Raw genomic sequence first — 16767 nt, forward strand, 5'->3', positions numbered from 1 at the left:
ATAATAATATAATTTTAATACAATATAACAATACAATTAATATAATGCTACTTGAAACACATAATTCAAATACAAATGAAAATACAAAGACACTAATCAAAAGAAAAAAAAACATCTAGAAAATAAACAAACTAGATAATTTTAAATTTATTAATAATAAAACAATATTCATAATTAAAATATATTAAATAAAGTATAATAATTAATTTATTTAAAATAAAAAAAATATTTCTAGAATATTTTTGTGTGTGTAAGATTTGATATAAATGAGTTGAAGATGAATATTTATTCGGTGCAAAAATCGTACTATTTTAGTTTAAAATGTACCCTAACAAAAATTTGTAGTCAGAAGTGACCTGACATACTTTGGCGGAAGTGGTATCAATATCTCATCATTATCATATTCTACGAAGATGACAAAAATGGGTAATTCAATCGAAAAGCACTGGACTTCGTCACTTAAAGATAAGAACACATTAAATTCCGAAATATAATTCTTCACTTGATCAATATATATGCATATCGATCTGAATTGGGCCTAATCCAACACTCATCAAGATTATTATAATTTATAAAAAAAATTTAGCAATTTTTATTTGTATTTTTATAAAAAATAAAAATTCAAAATTTTATTTTGTCCTTAGACTTCACATCTTGCTTTATGCTGCCTCGGGGATCTAGAATCTTATGTGGCACAATGCTCGCCATGGCCATCACTCTGTGCCATGTGCACGGCCTAAGATGATTTTCCATCACCTTCAATCCTTCCTATCCAAAGATGTTTACTCCTTCAATCGTCCATGAATTTGCTTGATCTTAGTAAGCGTCGCATCAGAAATGTTATCCCATGCTACTCGTTTGGCTCCTAAAACTTGATTATATTCACTCCTCACTTGAAGAAAAATAAGAAGCAAATAATGCACATCGATATCGATCGGATCATACCATGATGCATCTCTTTCAAACTGAATGCGCAGAAATTTTGTGAAGGACCCGCCTGAAATATACGCCACCAGCAGGAGGCTCAGCTGTACGAGTGGTGCTATTTGATTCGATAATGACAGAGATATCTCTATCACCCCCACTTCCAAGCCCATCATCACCATTGATTTATTTTGTATATATCCAACTATTCAATCGGTCTAATTACATCTATTGTCAAGTATTTTTAATAAAATGATTATGGGTATAAAGTAGAAAAAATCGGAGTTTATCTCATGTTTGCACGAACCTGGTTCCAAGTTACACAATGTCACAATACCTTCTATCATATGCGAATGTTAAACAAATTAACACAACTACAACAAAAATGACTTTTCGCAGCGCATATTAAAAGCACGCCGTTAATATTATTATTAACAGCGTGCATGTTTATGTGTGATGTTAATAGTAAATTTTTTTTTTTAAAAAAAATCGCGTCTAGCCATTAACAGTGCACATTAAAAGCACACCATTAATATTATTAATAACAACGTTGTTTATGTGCGTTTTTATCCGCGGCATGCGTCGATAATAGTATCTGTGGCGTGCTTTTATGCATGCCACAGATACTATTATCAACGGCGTGCACATACGCGCCACACATAATATTATCTGCAGCATGCACAGGCACGCCGCTGATACTATTATGTGCGGAAAGTGAATTTGCGCGGTTGATAATATTATCCGCGGCGCGTATACGCACGCCGTCGATAATCTTGAACTTTCAACAGCTTGCAGTTGTGCAGCATACAATATGCGACGCAGAAAATGAATTTATGTGCTGCGAAAGCAATTTTTGTTATACTGACAGGGCATTGTATAATTAGGATTCAATATTCACTCCAAACTACTTTGGAGACATCAGTTAATTATCTAATTATTTTCAAAATGTCTTACCAAGAACTTCAAATTTTACATTTTCACCTGTTTTATCCACGTATTAAACTTTAGACTGATTTTTTTATTATTATTATTATAAAACGTTAAAAAAGATTTGGCTAATTGAATAAGAAAATCACCCTTGAATTATATATTATTTATTTATGTGGTGAAAAATTATAGTTGTATTTAACTCACACAATCCAACAAAAGATTTATACCAGAAATCATGGGGAAGATCAGGCCTTAAATTCTGCTGCTTTTTCAACCAAAAAAAATCACAGTGATCACGATTCAGTCTGTTGTAAGCCCACCTACTGTCAACCCGCTCATTTAATAATCAGCTATTTTAAATAGATTAAATATGTATATTATGTAATTTTAAATTATTATTTTTCAGATAAAAAATATTATTATTATTTTGGAAACTGTCTTCACCTAGGGATGTAATCGAGTCGAGCCGAGCCGAACTCTTGAATGTTTGAGCTTGGTTCGTTTATAATCAAGTCGAGCTCGAGCTTTATTTAACGAATATATGTATGATTCACGAGCTTATTCAAGCCTTTATCGAGCCTAAACAAATTTAATAAATATGAATTATATATTTAAAATTTTATTAAATTAATTAAAAAGTAAATTATATATTTAAAGAAAAATATATTATTCTTATTAAAATTTGTAAATTTATTATAATAAATAAATTTAATAGATTTTCTATATATTTCATAAATAATATGCAAAATCAATAAATCAAATATCAAAACTATTATTTTTTCGTCTAAAAAGATTACTCATGAACTTACCGACGAACATGTTCGCGAGCTAACGAGTCGAATACCGTAAAGCTTGAGTTTGATTTGTTTATCTTAACGAGCCTCATTAAACGAGCTTTTATCGAATTGAGCTTCGAATAGCTTACAAACGGTTTGATTCGTTTACATCCCTATCTTCACCTCGACATGATATGCAAAAGCAAAACTGGGCCGTCGTTCTTTTGTTTCCTTCGGGCTAGTTTTGTTGGACTATTTGGATTTGGGTCCTCTAAAGGAATGGGCCTGAAATGCTCGCTAAAAAGGATTGGACCTTGAGTCTTTACTTTTCATGGATTAACTAAATTTAACCTGCAATCCATATTCATGTTTTATTCAATAATAATTTAATATTTCGTTTGTGACGCAAATGACGATTCACAATTTTTTCTTATGATTCGCAAGAGCTTATATTATTCTATACCATATATTAAATAATTAACTTTAACTAGTTTGCTTATTTTTACAATATTTTTTACATTTAAAATTTAGACAAAACGAATTCCAATTCATATCAATTTAAGTCGTAGATTGTTATTGTTATCAAATCAGAATCGAAATACTGAAATGAGAAGCATGATGGTATTCAAGGATTCAGTTTCGGTTTAACCTTTAGAAAAAGAAATCGAGGGGTATATTTGTTTTAGACTTTTAAAAATATATATTATATAAAAGTTTAGTGATATTCAATTAAAATTTTTGTAAAGTTTTACAATATCACGTGATATTAGAACTTGACTTTTTAAAATTCTATAAAAATCTAAAAATATTCAAAATTTTAATAGATTTTTAATAACTACATGAATTTCTATTAAGTACAAGAATTAAAGAATAAAGTACAACTATATGTCAAAAATGTATTTGATTCAATATAAAGATTCGAATGAAAATTTAATCGAGAAATTCCTAAAGTCACATGTTCACTTTTATTTGTATTTAAAATAATATCAATAGAAACACTGATTAATTTAGTATTCTCTCTCCCATATATTTAATATTTTCTTTAGATTTTTAAAAACATATTTTTTTTTTGCTAATAATAATTTTAAATCAAAATTATGAACAAAGTTGCTTTTTTTTTTTCCAAATTATAGTCAAACAGATTTGAAATTTTACAAATAAAAAAAATAAAAAAAATTCAATAAAAATCTATAACTTCACAAAAATATATTATTTAAAATATATATAAAAAAATCTCTGGAACGAATACTCTATATTTTCCAAATGTTTGGGTAAACCTCGTTCAGAATTCAGATGTCTTCTCAATATATTTTATTCGATTTATATATTAAAAAATTGAAAAAAGCAATTTAAGATTACGTCGGCGGAGAAATGGGTCAACATTTTGGAAAAGCTGCGAAGGAAGTGCATACGAAAGCGGGAAACATCCAAGCAGATACGGCCTCGCAGCCAATTTTATGTTTTTTTCCTTTAATGATAATACGACCCATCAAATTCTAGGTCTGAATTTCACGCACACAACTGGAGGATTCGGAAATGGATGAGGTAAGGGCTACCTCTGCATGGGTCGCTTCGCAGTCCTCCCATGTCACAATCGACCCCGCAGGTGAGCTCGCATTCCCGCTCCTTTGCATTTGAGTAATGTCAATGAAGGATTATGGGTTATGTCAAATGGGTTTCTGCTAAATCGCGTAAAGAGTGATCTTTTATTCCTTTTAGATTTTGATATATATTTGTGGGCTAGTCGAAAGTGTGCGATTTTTGAATGGAAGTTGGGTGTTGTGTAATGACAATGGGATTTGTAGGCATCGAGAAAGTGGCGGAAACAGTGAAGGATTCTATACCGAAGGTGGAGTGGGATTTTGAAGGGATTCACTATTTTGATAACGGTCCGCTCACTGTTCAGTATCTTTTCGTGTTGGATGCCTTGAATTTCTGTTTCTGGCCAGGTATTTTGACCTCAACTTGTCATTTACAGCCGCGCTTAAACTGTTCTTGTCATGTGTTTACTTGTCCAATGATGAATTTTCTGGGTCTGCCTACACGGACCGTTTCTGCTTGTGTGTTGTTCATCAATTAACAAGAAGAAAATAAATAGACGATACTTTGATAATATAAAGCTTCTATATATCTATTTCCGTGACAGAAAATTTATTGATGCAATTCTTCGATCATGAAAAGCAAACACATTTGAAAACGGATTCACGCTCTCGATTCGATAAACAAAGAAAAGGCTGTGTTGTTCCGATATTTTTGAAACCAAGTAATTGTTGTGATGTTCACCTCTTAGCTATGAAAAGTCTAGTAACAAATATTCACGAAGATAACAATCGATCTCAAGCGAACCTTCAAAGAACTCCTGTTTGACAATGCGAGTGAAGAACAATCGACAAACACAACAAAGTATTAAACTTTGATAAGTTTGATTTGAGAAGGATTTGACCGCTCGGGCGCGGAGGCTTCTGTTTTACTCTTCGTTTAACACTTGCACTACGATCCTATGGCCCCCAAGCTCATTTCCACGCATCACGAACCCTTCGAGATTTGGCCCTGTGTTTGCAGGCTCTCCTTGATTGCTCATGAATCCATGCATTGCTTCCTTGAATCTTTTCATTCCAAACAACAACACGCAATGTCCGGTCAGATTCATATCATTTATGAACCGGAAAAGTGGTATTTGAATCGATATTTTCCTTGTTCTTTGTATCCAAGATTGAATTGTTTAATTTAACTGTTGCCCTTCCTGTCCACCTATAATTTTTTCGTTCACTGGTCGTTTTTTATATATTTTATGTTATATGGTTTGAATCAGAAGCTTTAACCTATGGCAGATAAGGAGTTGAGCTATGATCATTTAGCTACCGGATTGAAGGAAGCTCTTCAGAATAACAAGTCTGCATTCGATGCAGATCGGCTGCAAAAGTACACTGGTCTAATTCTGCCTACACCTTTCGATCTCAGCATTGTATTTAGTAGATTGTCTTATGGCTGCACCAAGAGTTTTCTTTCTCAAGAACACATGTAGACAAGTAAAATTAACCTGATTATGTACAAATTTATAAGGCTAAGTAGCTTACTATAAGTCTCTGTTTTTTGTTTGCACTGTGTTTTATTTATATTTTACCTACGTAACCAATTATTTTGCTAGTCTAACTAGAAATGTTTATCCTTACACTGTCTATCCTTTCACCATTTCAACGTTTCTTCCTCATAAAATTATAGAGAAAATCATGTTCCCTAGGTCCTGAACTACGTAAAATGTTGAAATGGCCAAGACCTTTACCTTTGGAGGATGAACGAGTGCGCTTACTGCATGAGGTGCAACTTTTTATTTCATGCAACTTTAAATCTTTTAGTTCAGTTCCCTTTTGTTCTTTAAGTTGCTTTAATTTTAAGTGTCCCCCCCTATAACTCTATTTTGGTTAAGTTGCTTATTTTATCAAGCGGTTGTTAGGTGGGATTTGAGCTTGAGAGATCATTTGAGGGGAAAGCATCAAAACTTGTGGAATCTTGTCAGAAATCGGCCGCCAAGCTTGTGGCTCTCATCAGCCAACACTTTCCCGGTAATGATGGAATGTTGACTTGAATAAGGAGAACACATATATAGCTCTTAGTTTACATTCAATAGTCTCTTTATTCTTTGGTGACAATAATTTGTAAAATGAAGTACATGATAAAGGTTAGGCAATGTTGCAGGATTCCGTGACCACACAGTGTACAAAGGTCACCAGGTTTTTTTGTATAAAAGGGCTCAGATATTTGCTGCAGATTTATGGGGATCTTTCAAGGGTCAACAATATGGTGAATTTAATGACATTGAAACCGTGACAATGTTTGCCGACTATATTGTCCCAGCAGTACTTGAGCAGCTCGGAGTTTTAAAATTTAGCACTGCACTATCGCATGCAATAACTGCTAATGTTGAGATTTATTCTGGAAGTCAGGAGGAAGTAGAGCTGCGAGCGTGTTCAGTTCATGCTGTGGAGGAAATAAGGGAGTCGATCCACAGAAAATCAGGAAAGCAGGTCAGTTTTTTTGATAATAGTACATTTTCACTTTTTCCTTCTATACTATGCAAGTTTGATATAATATATTGGAGGTATCTGTTCTTGGTAAATGCTTGATTTGAAATTCAAGGATTATTTGGTTCTGGTTTTTGATATAAATCACAGTTTCCTTACCTTCAACATACTTTTTTCTTTTTGACAACATACTTTTTGAGCAAGAAGAGTTGTATAAAAAGCAGTGAACACTCTGTTAGCTCTAGTGCTTGGCCCTTGTTCTTTGAAGCACAAATCTGAGTCAGCTCTCTTCTCATGCAGGTCTTGAGTGTCGAGTTGGATCTCTGGTTGTGGGCATTTGGGATCCAGTGTTCTTCTCTTCAGCATCATCGAACACTCTCTATATATTATTGAGTGGACCATATGATTTGTGGAGATTATTGGCATATTTTTCTTTAAGTTTTTGAGTAATGTCATCGGGACAATGGTGACTCGGTCAATCATCATTTTATGTATCTTATCAGACTCGCTATTTGCATAAAGATTAAATAGTTGAAAACTACTATTATAGCATGCTTAAATCGCTATAATTCATGTTCTCTAGCATTTATGAAGGATTTATGATCACCTCACATTATTTTTGGGCTCTCTTTGTGCATACTAGTTTTTGATCAACAAAACAAACATTGGATTTGGTGGGTTATTTTTTTTTTTAATCATAGTCTCCTAATTAGCCAGCAAACATAAAGTTTCAACTTCAGCCATCCCAACATATTTGCCTACTCTTATCATCTTATTTCATGCCTCAGCTGTCTCCTTGATGGTGGTCAAGTTGTAGCACAGGGATTTTTCGTGGTGGGCAAGTTTCCATCATAAGGGCACTGTGGGAGGCCGGGATTCCTCACAAGCCTTGGTCCAGTAGGCACATTGCCTATTTTTGGACGAATATCCTGCTCGGAAATACGTTTCACTCAGTACAAAGAAAAAGATGGAACTTTAAATACGAGGAAAGCTAACTTATTTTATGGCTGCCATCTTTCTGATGCCTCAGTTTTGGAAATGATGCTCTTGATTGTCTATCGTTCTTTATAACTATGAATTTTCTAATGTCTGTTTATATTAATTATTTTTACGAATCAATGCTATGGAAAATCAAGAACTAGGGGTAACCATAATACCTGGTCGAATATAGCGATTGGAATTGCAAGGGTGGCAACAGCATTGGGGGAATCAACTATTCCAGAGATCCTTCCTTCGCAAGGGCAGCATGAGAGTAAAAGATAGACCTAATAAAACATCATTGCATCAATTAAGCTTTTAATATGAGCTGCCTAACCTTTCTTCAATAGTTCATGCTACAGTATTAGTGTGTCATTATTATTTTCGAGCCGTTTATGGTACAATATCTGATACTCTAGATAGTCTTCACATTAGTCTTTTCGAGCCGTTTATGGTACAATATCTGATACTCTAGATGGTCTTCACATTAGCGTGGCAGATAATGGACAAATGGTAAGTGAGACTTTATACGTTGTATTAGGACGGATTGGGGCAGGAAGCAGACCTGTTCTTTAGAGTATCCGAATCTGGAGAGGTAATCAATGGCGTTGAGCACAGCACGCTTGTAAGCAACACTGGCATCCAGGTAGTGTTGTCGCCCACTCTCATCGACACTAATGCCCTCAAAAACTAACCATTCTGAGAATCTTGGTTCCACCGGTCCTATCTCGAATATCGGGTTGACATGCAAAGGAGTTGGCCCCATTGGAGTGAGGTACTTTTTCATGCCATCTCTGATGATTTCACATCTGATAGGAATCGAAGTAATTTTACGAAAATCTAATGACATGTAGGTGTATAGGTAAAGTTATGCATGCTGCTCTGAAGAGATCAGTATCTTGAATTAAACAAGATCAATTCTTTATATTTATTTTAATGCTGGAAAAACTCGAGACAATGATGAAAGGTATGTGTGAAATATACTTGAGCTCTAGGAAACCGCTCATCTCTATTGCTCCACAAAAAGCCACTTCACCGTCACCCTGTGAAAAATGCATATCCCCAGTGCTAAGATTTGCTCCTTCTACAAATACAGGAAGGTATATTTTTGAACCTCTGCTTAGATTTTTGATGTCGCAATTTCCCTCCATTTTCTCTTCCAGGAATCGTTCTTGCAGCCTCTCTTGCAATCCTTTCCCATTCAGGAGTTCCTTCCTCAATCTATAAACACCACCAAGGTATTCCAAAATGCTACAATTTCTTGAAAAAGCTTAAGCGATTGACAATGCCACTTTTCTGAAACTAGGATCGTTCTATTATATATCAATTTGCTTGTTAACTGCGAAATGCTATTATCCTACCTTTCCAAGAAGACATCCCTTTGTCGATGGTAGGTTTGCCAATGGTCGTGAATGCAATACTTCACACAGTTTCAGAGACTGGAGACCAGTTTCTTCAAGTTCTCTTTCCCGTTTGTTCCATATATCAAGCAGTTCTGAAGAAGGCGCTGTTCCAACTATTCCAGGGTGTGTTAATCCCGGAAATCTGACCCCTGTCAAGTTTTTGTTTGCTCTAAATTCTGAAAATTGAGGCAAAGTAATCTACAGGTCGTCATTTATTATTCAGCGTAAGTGTTTACCAGGTATATGAGGCGAGTAAGCATATATTCCTTCAAAATACCATATAGCTTTTGTTGCACAAGGGAAATGGTCTGTGAGAAATCCGCCACCATTTTCCCTGTCAAAAATTGCTGTGAAACCCCATTCATCGCCAGGTAGAGGACCCAAGTTGCATATCTCTACAGCTAGAAGATCACCAGGCTTGGCCGGATTCCCATCCCTGTCCACCACTCTTATAGGTCCACTCAGATAATGCACCTGAGACAATACACATACCTGTCATACTAAATTTGGGAATTTAGTCATATTTTGTTTATTTAAATCCTCATTTTGGAGTGATTTTTCCCAATCTTCCTGAATCCGTCTGTGGTAGGAAGCAATGTTGTGATATTAATTATCTCAATCTTAGTACTGGAAATGATTATTCTTCTATCAAGATTGATAGTATTCATTTCTTCTGTAATAAGAGGGAAACATATCGAAACATTGAAAAGATCTTGGACAATATAATGCCAAGAAACCTGTACTTACAGTTGAGAGATCTATGTGCTTTACATCAATTGCAGAGTCATCATCTGTTATTGACCCTCCAGTCCAGTCCACCATCTCTACCCTAAATACCTCACTGGTTTTTACCTCTGCCACCGGTGGAATATCGGGGTGCCACCGATTGTGAAGTGGCAGCTTTTGCTGCCATGGCTTCTTCTTTAGGTCTACAGGAACCACGACACTTGGAGTTGGAGGGGCCATCGATGATTTTGGAGATTGTTTTTCTTGAATTGTTTGTTGTTTCTTATGTCATGGTTGTTATCGGTATATAGTCAAGTATGATATCGCGAATCTGATTTAGACTTGCTGACTAGTTGCCAACTTTTCTAATGGTCCTCAACTGATATTTCTATATTGTTTATTGATGGATGATATGGAAAGCTGATATCCCACGGCATTTGGACAGATAAAAAATTAAAATACAAAGTTGACAGGTCAGGTGACTCAGATTACACCATGTTTAAGCTTTTGAGGTATGTAAATCTCGACACCAAATTGACAAGAAAAACAACTAATTTAACTTTATACATCTTACATGTTAAAACTGCACATATGCAAACTATTCGGAGTTCTTTATGAATTACAAGCTTACTGCTACAAATACTATGTCCTTCGGAGTTTTCTTATTGGGGCGGATGCAAAGTGCTTGAAAGTTTCTGCCTTGAGTGTTTTTTTGGGCGGATAAAAGCTATAAATAGTGGCGAATCGAGATGGACATTCTGTAACTTAAATAAAAGAATATACAAGAGAAACTCACTATCGACGGATCAGCAAACTTGATGTCTTGAGCAGTTTCCTCTTTAGTTATGCGACCACCACTGAAATCCACCATTTCAACCCTGAAAAGTTGTCCGGCTCGAACCTCAGCCACCGGAGGTATTTCAGGGTGCCACCGATTGTGAAGAGGGAGCTTTTGCTGCCACGGTTTCTTCTTCACGTCTATCGGCACCACCACACTGCAACCACGAGTACCCATAACCGATTTACGGATTAAAGTTAAAATGTCAAGTCGCAGTGGAAAATTTAGGTAAAGTGCAATGGTGCCGGGTAAAGCTATATCCACGATGGACCCAATCCAACAATCAAGATTAACAACCACTCGTTCAAGAATAATGAGCCAACTTACAATAATTATAAAATGTCCGATTGATTTGATCATACGATAGCTACTCGTACGATTAATTTAGTGGTCACCCGCAATTATTAAATCACTTTTTTTCACCTCTTTTGTCTTAATCTTGGGTAGAAGAATTTTATTATCGATTTTTTTAATTAAATTCAAATATTTAAATTATTCTACGTATAACAAAATATATAAATAATGTCCCATTGAGAAGCCTTGATCTATCTTGTATAATGTAGTACGCAGTGGCAAACATGCATACTTTCTAGATGTAGATCCAACTAGGCATCAATATCGATAACTCTAGTTGGTATATAGTTTCATAATAACTACACGATACGTGAAAACACTAGTAGTTAAAATTAAGCCGAAAACGACGGTCATTTTACGTAGTAATCAATCTTCAAAATTTTACATATTCTTTTTGATACGATCTACGAAAAAATCCATGACAAGGCAGGTGGGGTTGTCGAAACAAAATTTGCGGTAATGGAATTGTTAAGCTGTTAGATTAGGGCGCCACGTCCTCCTAAGAGCGAGTCTCATGTTAGATCGTCTCACGGATTCTAATTTGTGAGACGGTCAACCCTACCTATATATTCACAATAAAAAGTAATACTCTTAGCATAAAAAATAATACTTTTTCATGGATGACCCAAATAAAAGATCCGTCTCACAAATATGACCCGTGAGACTGTTTCACACAAGTTTTTGCCTCCTCCTAGTTAGCATTTCAGAAAACGACATTTGCTGTTGTCGCCTTGGGGATTAAATTGCATGCTTCAAAATAATCAAGTGTAGATCAATACGATCGAACTTCTGTACAAGTTTTGTTTTTTAAATATTATTTTGTGAGTAAAAGTTTATAAATATAGGAAAATATCGAATTGGAGTAGATAATTTCTATGGGGCGTAGGCCTCTGAGAAGGTAACGGAGGCGTACAAATGTTTCCTCGGGCCGAACGAAAATTGGCCCTCGATTGCAAAGGCAGAAGGGAGCTTGACTATAAGACCTACCAGTCGAACAGGGACGAAAGTCGGCCTTATTGATCCGACGATGTCGAGTGGAAGGACCGTCGCTCAACGGATAAAAGTTACCTTTTTTAGAGTACACTTTTGCATTATGAAAATTTATGTCTTTTTTTTTTTGGTAAATAAACTTCATTGAATTAAGTTTTTTTTTTTGAAATTTTAGTCATCTATATTGTCAAATTTTAGTTTAAGTCGAATTATTATTTTTTCTCTCGACAATTTTAGTTTGTTAATGATGTATTGCGTGTATGTATAATACTACATCGGTTATCTCGATGAAAAAAATTAAAGTTTCAAAATAAAAACAAAGGTATTAAAACAAATAAAAATTTGACAATATATATAATCAAAATCATAATAGAAAAATAATAAAGATAATTGGTTGGCAGCTTGTTTTATACAACTGGTTGTATTTTGTAAACAATATTTTCAGGCTTCAGCGTAAAATTCATAATTTAATCATTTAAAATATAATTATTGTAAGTACTGTACTTATAAGTGAAGACATGTTTTTGTTCATGACTTGAAAGTACAAAAGTTAGTGATATAAGTAAAGCATCTCTGAAAATAAAGTTATATACATAATTATAATGTGATATGAGAATCTTTTAAGTTGATCATGCCAAATTATGTATATTTAGTTATTTAATGATGAGTGTGGTGCTTTTAAATTTTAAAATGAAGTTTCTCGAATCAAAGTATAAGATAATATATATATATATATATATATATATATATATATATTATTGAGACGGGTTGATCGTTTTATCAAGTAATATTTTATGAAAAACTTGTGTGAGACGGTCTCACGGGTCGAATTTGTGAGACGGATCTCTTATTTGGGTCATCCATGTAAAAGTATACTTTTTTATACTTAGAGTATTACTTTTTATTGTGAATATGAGTAGGGTTGACTTGTCTTACAGATTAGTACCATGTAACGGTCTCACATGAGACTCACTCATATTTTATATAATTTTTTATGTATATTAAGAAACTATTCAAAGTTCCCAACGTAGTATGACTTTTTTAATTAAATGTTATTAATTTTTTTGTCTTATAAAGAAATGTTGTTCGGAAAATGAATATGAGAGATTGAAAATATTTAATATTATTAACATGTGTGATGATGAAAAATAAAATAAAAAAGCAATAAGCTATCGAGAATCTAGATATGCACGATGTCATTGATAATCCAACGGTTGAGGGAGCCCCATCCGCGGAAACACGCAGCCGCTATTGCCCAATACTTTGGAATCTAAGCCAACCCCACGAAACCACATCCTCTCCCATCGACTAACCTAACTCCGGTTAAATCTACTCCAAAACTTCAACCCCACTCTTCCTCTTCTCCAATTCTCCACTTCTTCTTTATATATCCATAATCCACCACTCTTCTTCTCCCGACCCCCAAATCCCCCATCTCCTGTCTCTCGCTCTGTAGACGTGTTCTGGTTCTTCTTCTGTTTCTTGAAGCCGATTTTTGTTACCTCTTGTTTGAAATTTGATGCATGCTGGTTGGTATTCTGCAAGATTTGATTTTTGGTCGAGATGAGTTGTAATGGCTGCCGGGTTCTGCGGAAGGGATGCAGTGAGACGTGTATTTTGAGGCCCTGTTTACAGTGGATTGACAGCTCCGAAGCGCAAGGCCACGCTACAGTTTTCGTAGCCAAGTTCTTTGGCCGCGCAGGCCTTATGTCCTTCATCTCCAATGTCCCAGAAAATCAAAGGCCTGGTACGTAAATGTTGTAACATCTTGTATCATGTCGGTTTTCTTGTTTTGGTGATGTAAAATGAGACATGAAACTAAAAGGGTATGTGTGTTTTGCTTGTTGTGTTTGTACAGCTCTTTTTCAGTCCCTCTTGTTCGAAGCAGCCGGAAGAACAGTGAACCCCGTCAACGGCGCGGTGGGTCTTCTGTGGACCGGGAATTGGCACGTCTGCCAGGCCGCGGTGGAGACTGTCCTTCGTGGTGGCGCGTTGAAGCCAATCCAGAAGTTTCTCGGCGATGCATCGGACCCCGACGCTTCCTCCGAGTGCTTAAACTTGTTCAAGCTTCAAGATCCCGGCCTGATTTCGAGGTCCAAGGTGCATAAATCCCGCCGCTTCCCCGACGAGCCGGTCAAGATCATGCAGCTCTCTGATCTGGACCTCAGTCTTTCAGCTGGTTTCCAGGGCAAGAAACCAAACCCTTTACCAGAAAAGCGGCGCCTCGGAAGCCCATCGATGAATTCTGAAGAATCTATGACGACAACTTGTGGAGATCAACCAGCAAATGAAGCTAAACTTCTGAACCTGTTCACTTAATTAGGTCCCAAAAGCTACGACAACATTTCTATTAGCCTTTTTGTTATCTATTTTCATTTCTCTTGTTTTTCTTTGAACGGATTTTCCGGGAATTTTATTCCGGCGTGAAACTGTAGATTCCCAGGCGCGAGATTTCTCTCTTTCTCTTGTCAATTATTGTTATTATTGTCCTGTAAAAGAAAAGGAGGGGAAATGAAAGTTTTACCTGTAATTTTAATAATTTGTGCCAAATTACTCTTGGACTTGAACAGTTGTACGTTCTACTCATTCATTCTTAATCTTTCACAGTTGCTAAACACATACATATACATATATCACGTATGATTTCTCTCTTTGGTGGGCTAAGTTCAAACATCAAGTGAAAACCCTATTCAATTGAAAATTTTGTTAATTCCGTATGGTATAGGATCGAGATTTTATGATTAAACCGATACACAATTAACTGAAATATTTGACAATATAAATTATGTAATATATATAGTTTACTGGCAAAGAATATTATTTGATGATCAAAGGGATCTATTCAAGAATCAGCCCCCAAAATCCCATTCATATTCCCGTCGGAAAGAAGCAATTAATCTTTGGCTTCTTGGGGGTCGAATGCTGACTAAACCACACCTCAGAATGGTCCAAGAATTAGGATTAACGAGCCATTCGTACTTATCCACAGATCAAGAAAATTATTGTATATTTATCCAAACATATTTTTGCCGCTTTTTATTTTTATATTTTAAAATTCAAAATATTAATTGGAGGTAGGGTTGGAAGAAAATTGTGACAGGGACTGTGTTTAATTGGCTTTTATTAATTAATCAATGAATGAAATATCGTGTTTGGGGACCTTTCGGCGGACAGAACAGCTTAATTCTTGGAGGGCCAGAGTGAGATATATATATTTATCGCAAGAAAGAGCAATGAGTTGGCTTTTGGAGTGTGCAAGAGACGTGCATGAATGTATATTCTACTAACATATAATATATATATATTATATATATAAAATGTGTCATATGATATATATTAATATATATCAACACTTTCTTCTTTACGTTTATTTATTTATTTATTTTCAGGCTATGCGCATCAGTAAATTAATTGATTGCATGTTATGACTTTTGGAGAAAAAATATATTTTTGTTTATTAACTAGCAGATTTTTTATTTGTACATTATCAATTCATAGTTTTAATAACATAATCCGTATTTTTTTAATTTTTGTTTTTTTTGTACCAAAATACTTAGAAACCGACACAAAATAATGTGAATTCAACATCAATATTTCAATGAAAAATATTAAACTTGAAAAAAAATATAAATTAATACATTGAATATGCGAATTGATTAATAATATAATAAAAAATTGTACAAACTACGATGTAATTTTCCCGATATTTCGGTTTGTAATTTACTCATATAATGTTTAAATCAATAAGTTTGCAGTCCCTACTTAACCAGGAAGATGGTGGCCGTATACGTACAAAGGAAAGTCCCAAAAATAAATTAAACTGTAGATTTCAATTCAAGTGGAAGCAAGTCGTACGGTCCACGTCGTCGTTTTGTGAGTCTTGTCTAAAATTATTTTATTAATAAAGTAAGGATGAAATTACTTAAAATTTTGTGCAGTACCCAATTTTAGGCATCCTCAATTCTGGATCCTATGAGCTAAAGGAGTCAATGTACAAGGGTCCTACTTACGTTAAATCTAAATATTGAAAATTACTTGCATTCAAAAAAGAAAAATAAATACTGTATTTTATGATTTTTGTAATCATCGTTTTCATTACAACTATTAGTCCTATGTCACAACTAGCCTGTTGACACACGCCGCATACGTGCGATATGGATCGGTCCGTAATTCCCCAAATCTATGAAAAAGAATATTTTTTTTATAAAAAAAATTAGATTAGATTTGGGGAATTATGGACTAGATTTGGGGAAGAGGCTTCCACATACAGAGGTTGTGCAAGTGGAATATATCATCGTGGGACCCTAAAAAATTGCAATATATTTTGTGTATCCAAATCAGGACAAGAAAGAGAACAACTGTGACGCGGATTTCACCACCGTTCATTTTCATTGAATTTGGCCAATCACCACAAGTCTTTCCAAGTTTCTTGGCGTAGATCCAAACCTAGCAATTTAATAATATTTATTTAGTGCATCCCTTTGGGATTATTTTAACACGTAAATTGAAGGGTTCATTCCATATTTGTTATCTAAATTCGTTCGATTTGGGTGACCAAATCTGTCTTGTATGCAAGTTTTTTTTTTTAGTCATAGACACATAGGGCGCTCAAATATTGCAAGATATTATTGACATGCCATTGATATACATGAACTTGATCCATATCGCGTCATCATTTCGACGAAACAAGAACAAACGCGAAAAAACATCAATTTTATTATGTTAAGATTATCAAAATAAAAAAAATAAAAACTTAAAACTTAGACGACATTTTGACAGTATTCTCTAATAAATGTTGGTGGAGTAGTACTATTTTTCATATCGTT

At 34.7% G+C, this 16767-nt stretch overlaps 3 protein-coding genes across 4 annotated transcripts; 2 read left to right on the forward strand and 1 right to left on the reverse strand.

Annotated features, from left to right (window-relative positions):
• The first annotated feature begins 3999 nt into the window (after positions 1-3999).
• Positions 4000-7180, forward strand: LOC140806136 (uncharacterized). Of its 2 annotated transcripts, XM_073162628.1 has the most exons (8): positions 4002-4063; positions 4129-4236; positions 4436-4579; positions 5462-5560; positions 5872-5948; positions 6085-6193; positions 6327-6655; positions 6953-7180. In XM_073162628.1, the coding sequence occupies exons 2-8, from the start codon at positions 4167-4169 to the stop codon at positions 7043-7045; spliced, it is 921 nt and encodes a 306-aa protein (XP_073018729.1). In that variant the 5' UTR covers positions 4002-4063; positions 4129-4166; the 3' UTR covers positions 7046-7180. The 2 variants fall into 2 exon arrangements, with proteins under 2 accessions (XP_073018727.1, XP_073018729.1); XM_073162626.1 differs by having other exon boundaries at positions 4000-4236.
• Positions 7181-7331: 151 nt separating this feature from the next.
• LOC140806135 (uncharacterized) lies at positions 7332-10506 on the reverse strand. The gene is given in 8 exon segments (XM_073162625.1): positions 7332-7581; positions 7810-7917; positions 8196-8439; positions 8615-8775; positions 8777-8851; positions 8992-9182; positions 9270-9507; positions 9781-10506. Coding segments are annotated over 8 exon segments (1359 nt in total). The 5' UTR covers positions 10000-10506; the 3' UTR covers positions 7332-7458.
• A 2760-nt stretch (positions 10507-13266) lies between these two features.
• On the forward strand, positions 13267-14510 carry LOC140806137 (LOB domain-containing protein 37). The gene is made up of 2 exons (XM_073162629.1): positions 13267-13688; positions 13800-14510. The coding sequence occupies exons 1-2, from the start codon at positions 13505-13507 to the stop codon at positions 14258-14260; spliced, it is 645 nt and encodes a 214-aa protein (XP_073018730.1). The 5' UTR covers positions 13267-13504; the 3' UTR covers positions 14261-14510.
• Positions 14511-16767: the final 2257 nt, after the last annotated feature.

This window comes from Primulina eburnea, chromosome 11 (assembly GCF_022965805.1).
Source record: "Primulina eburnea isolate SZY01 chromosome 11, ASM2296580v1, whole genome shotgun sequence".
NCBI lineage: Eukaryota > Viridiplantae > Streptophyta > Magnoliopsida > Lamiales > Gesneriaceae > Primulina > Primulina eburnea.

Coding starts and splice junctions, on each gene's coding strand:
- LOC140806136 (XM_073162626.1), top strand. CDS start 4,167: ATGGATGAGGTAAGGGCTACCTCTGCATGGGTCGCTTCGCAGTCCTCC. Junction 5,561..5,871: donor TCGGCTGCAAAAGTACACTG/GTCTAATTCTGC, acceptor CATGTTCCCTAG/GTCCTGAACTACGTAAAATG. Junction 6,194..6,326: donor CATCAGCCAACACTTTCCCG/GTAATGATGGAA, acceptor GCAATGTTGCAG/GATTCCGTGACCACACAGTG.
- LOC140806137 (XM_073162629.1), top strand. CDS start 13,505: ATGAGTTGTAATGGCTGCCGGGTTCTGCGGAAGGGATGCAGTGAGACG. Junction 13,689..13,799: donor CCCAGAAAATCAAAGGCCTG/GTACGTAAATGT, acceptor GTGTTTGTACAG/CTCTTTTTCAGTCCCTCTTG.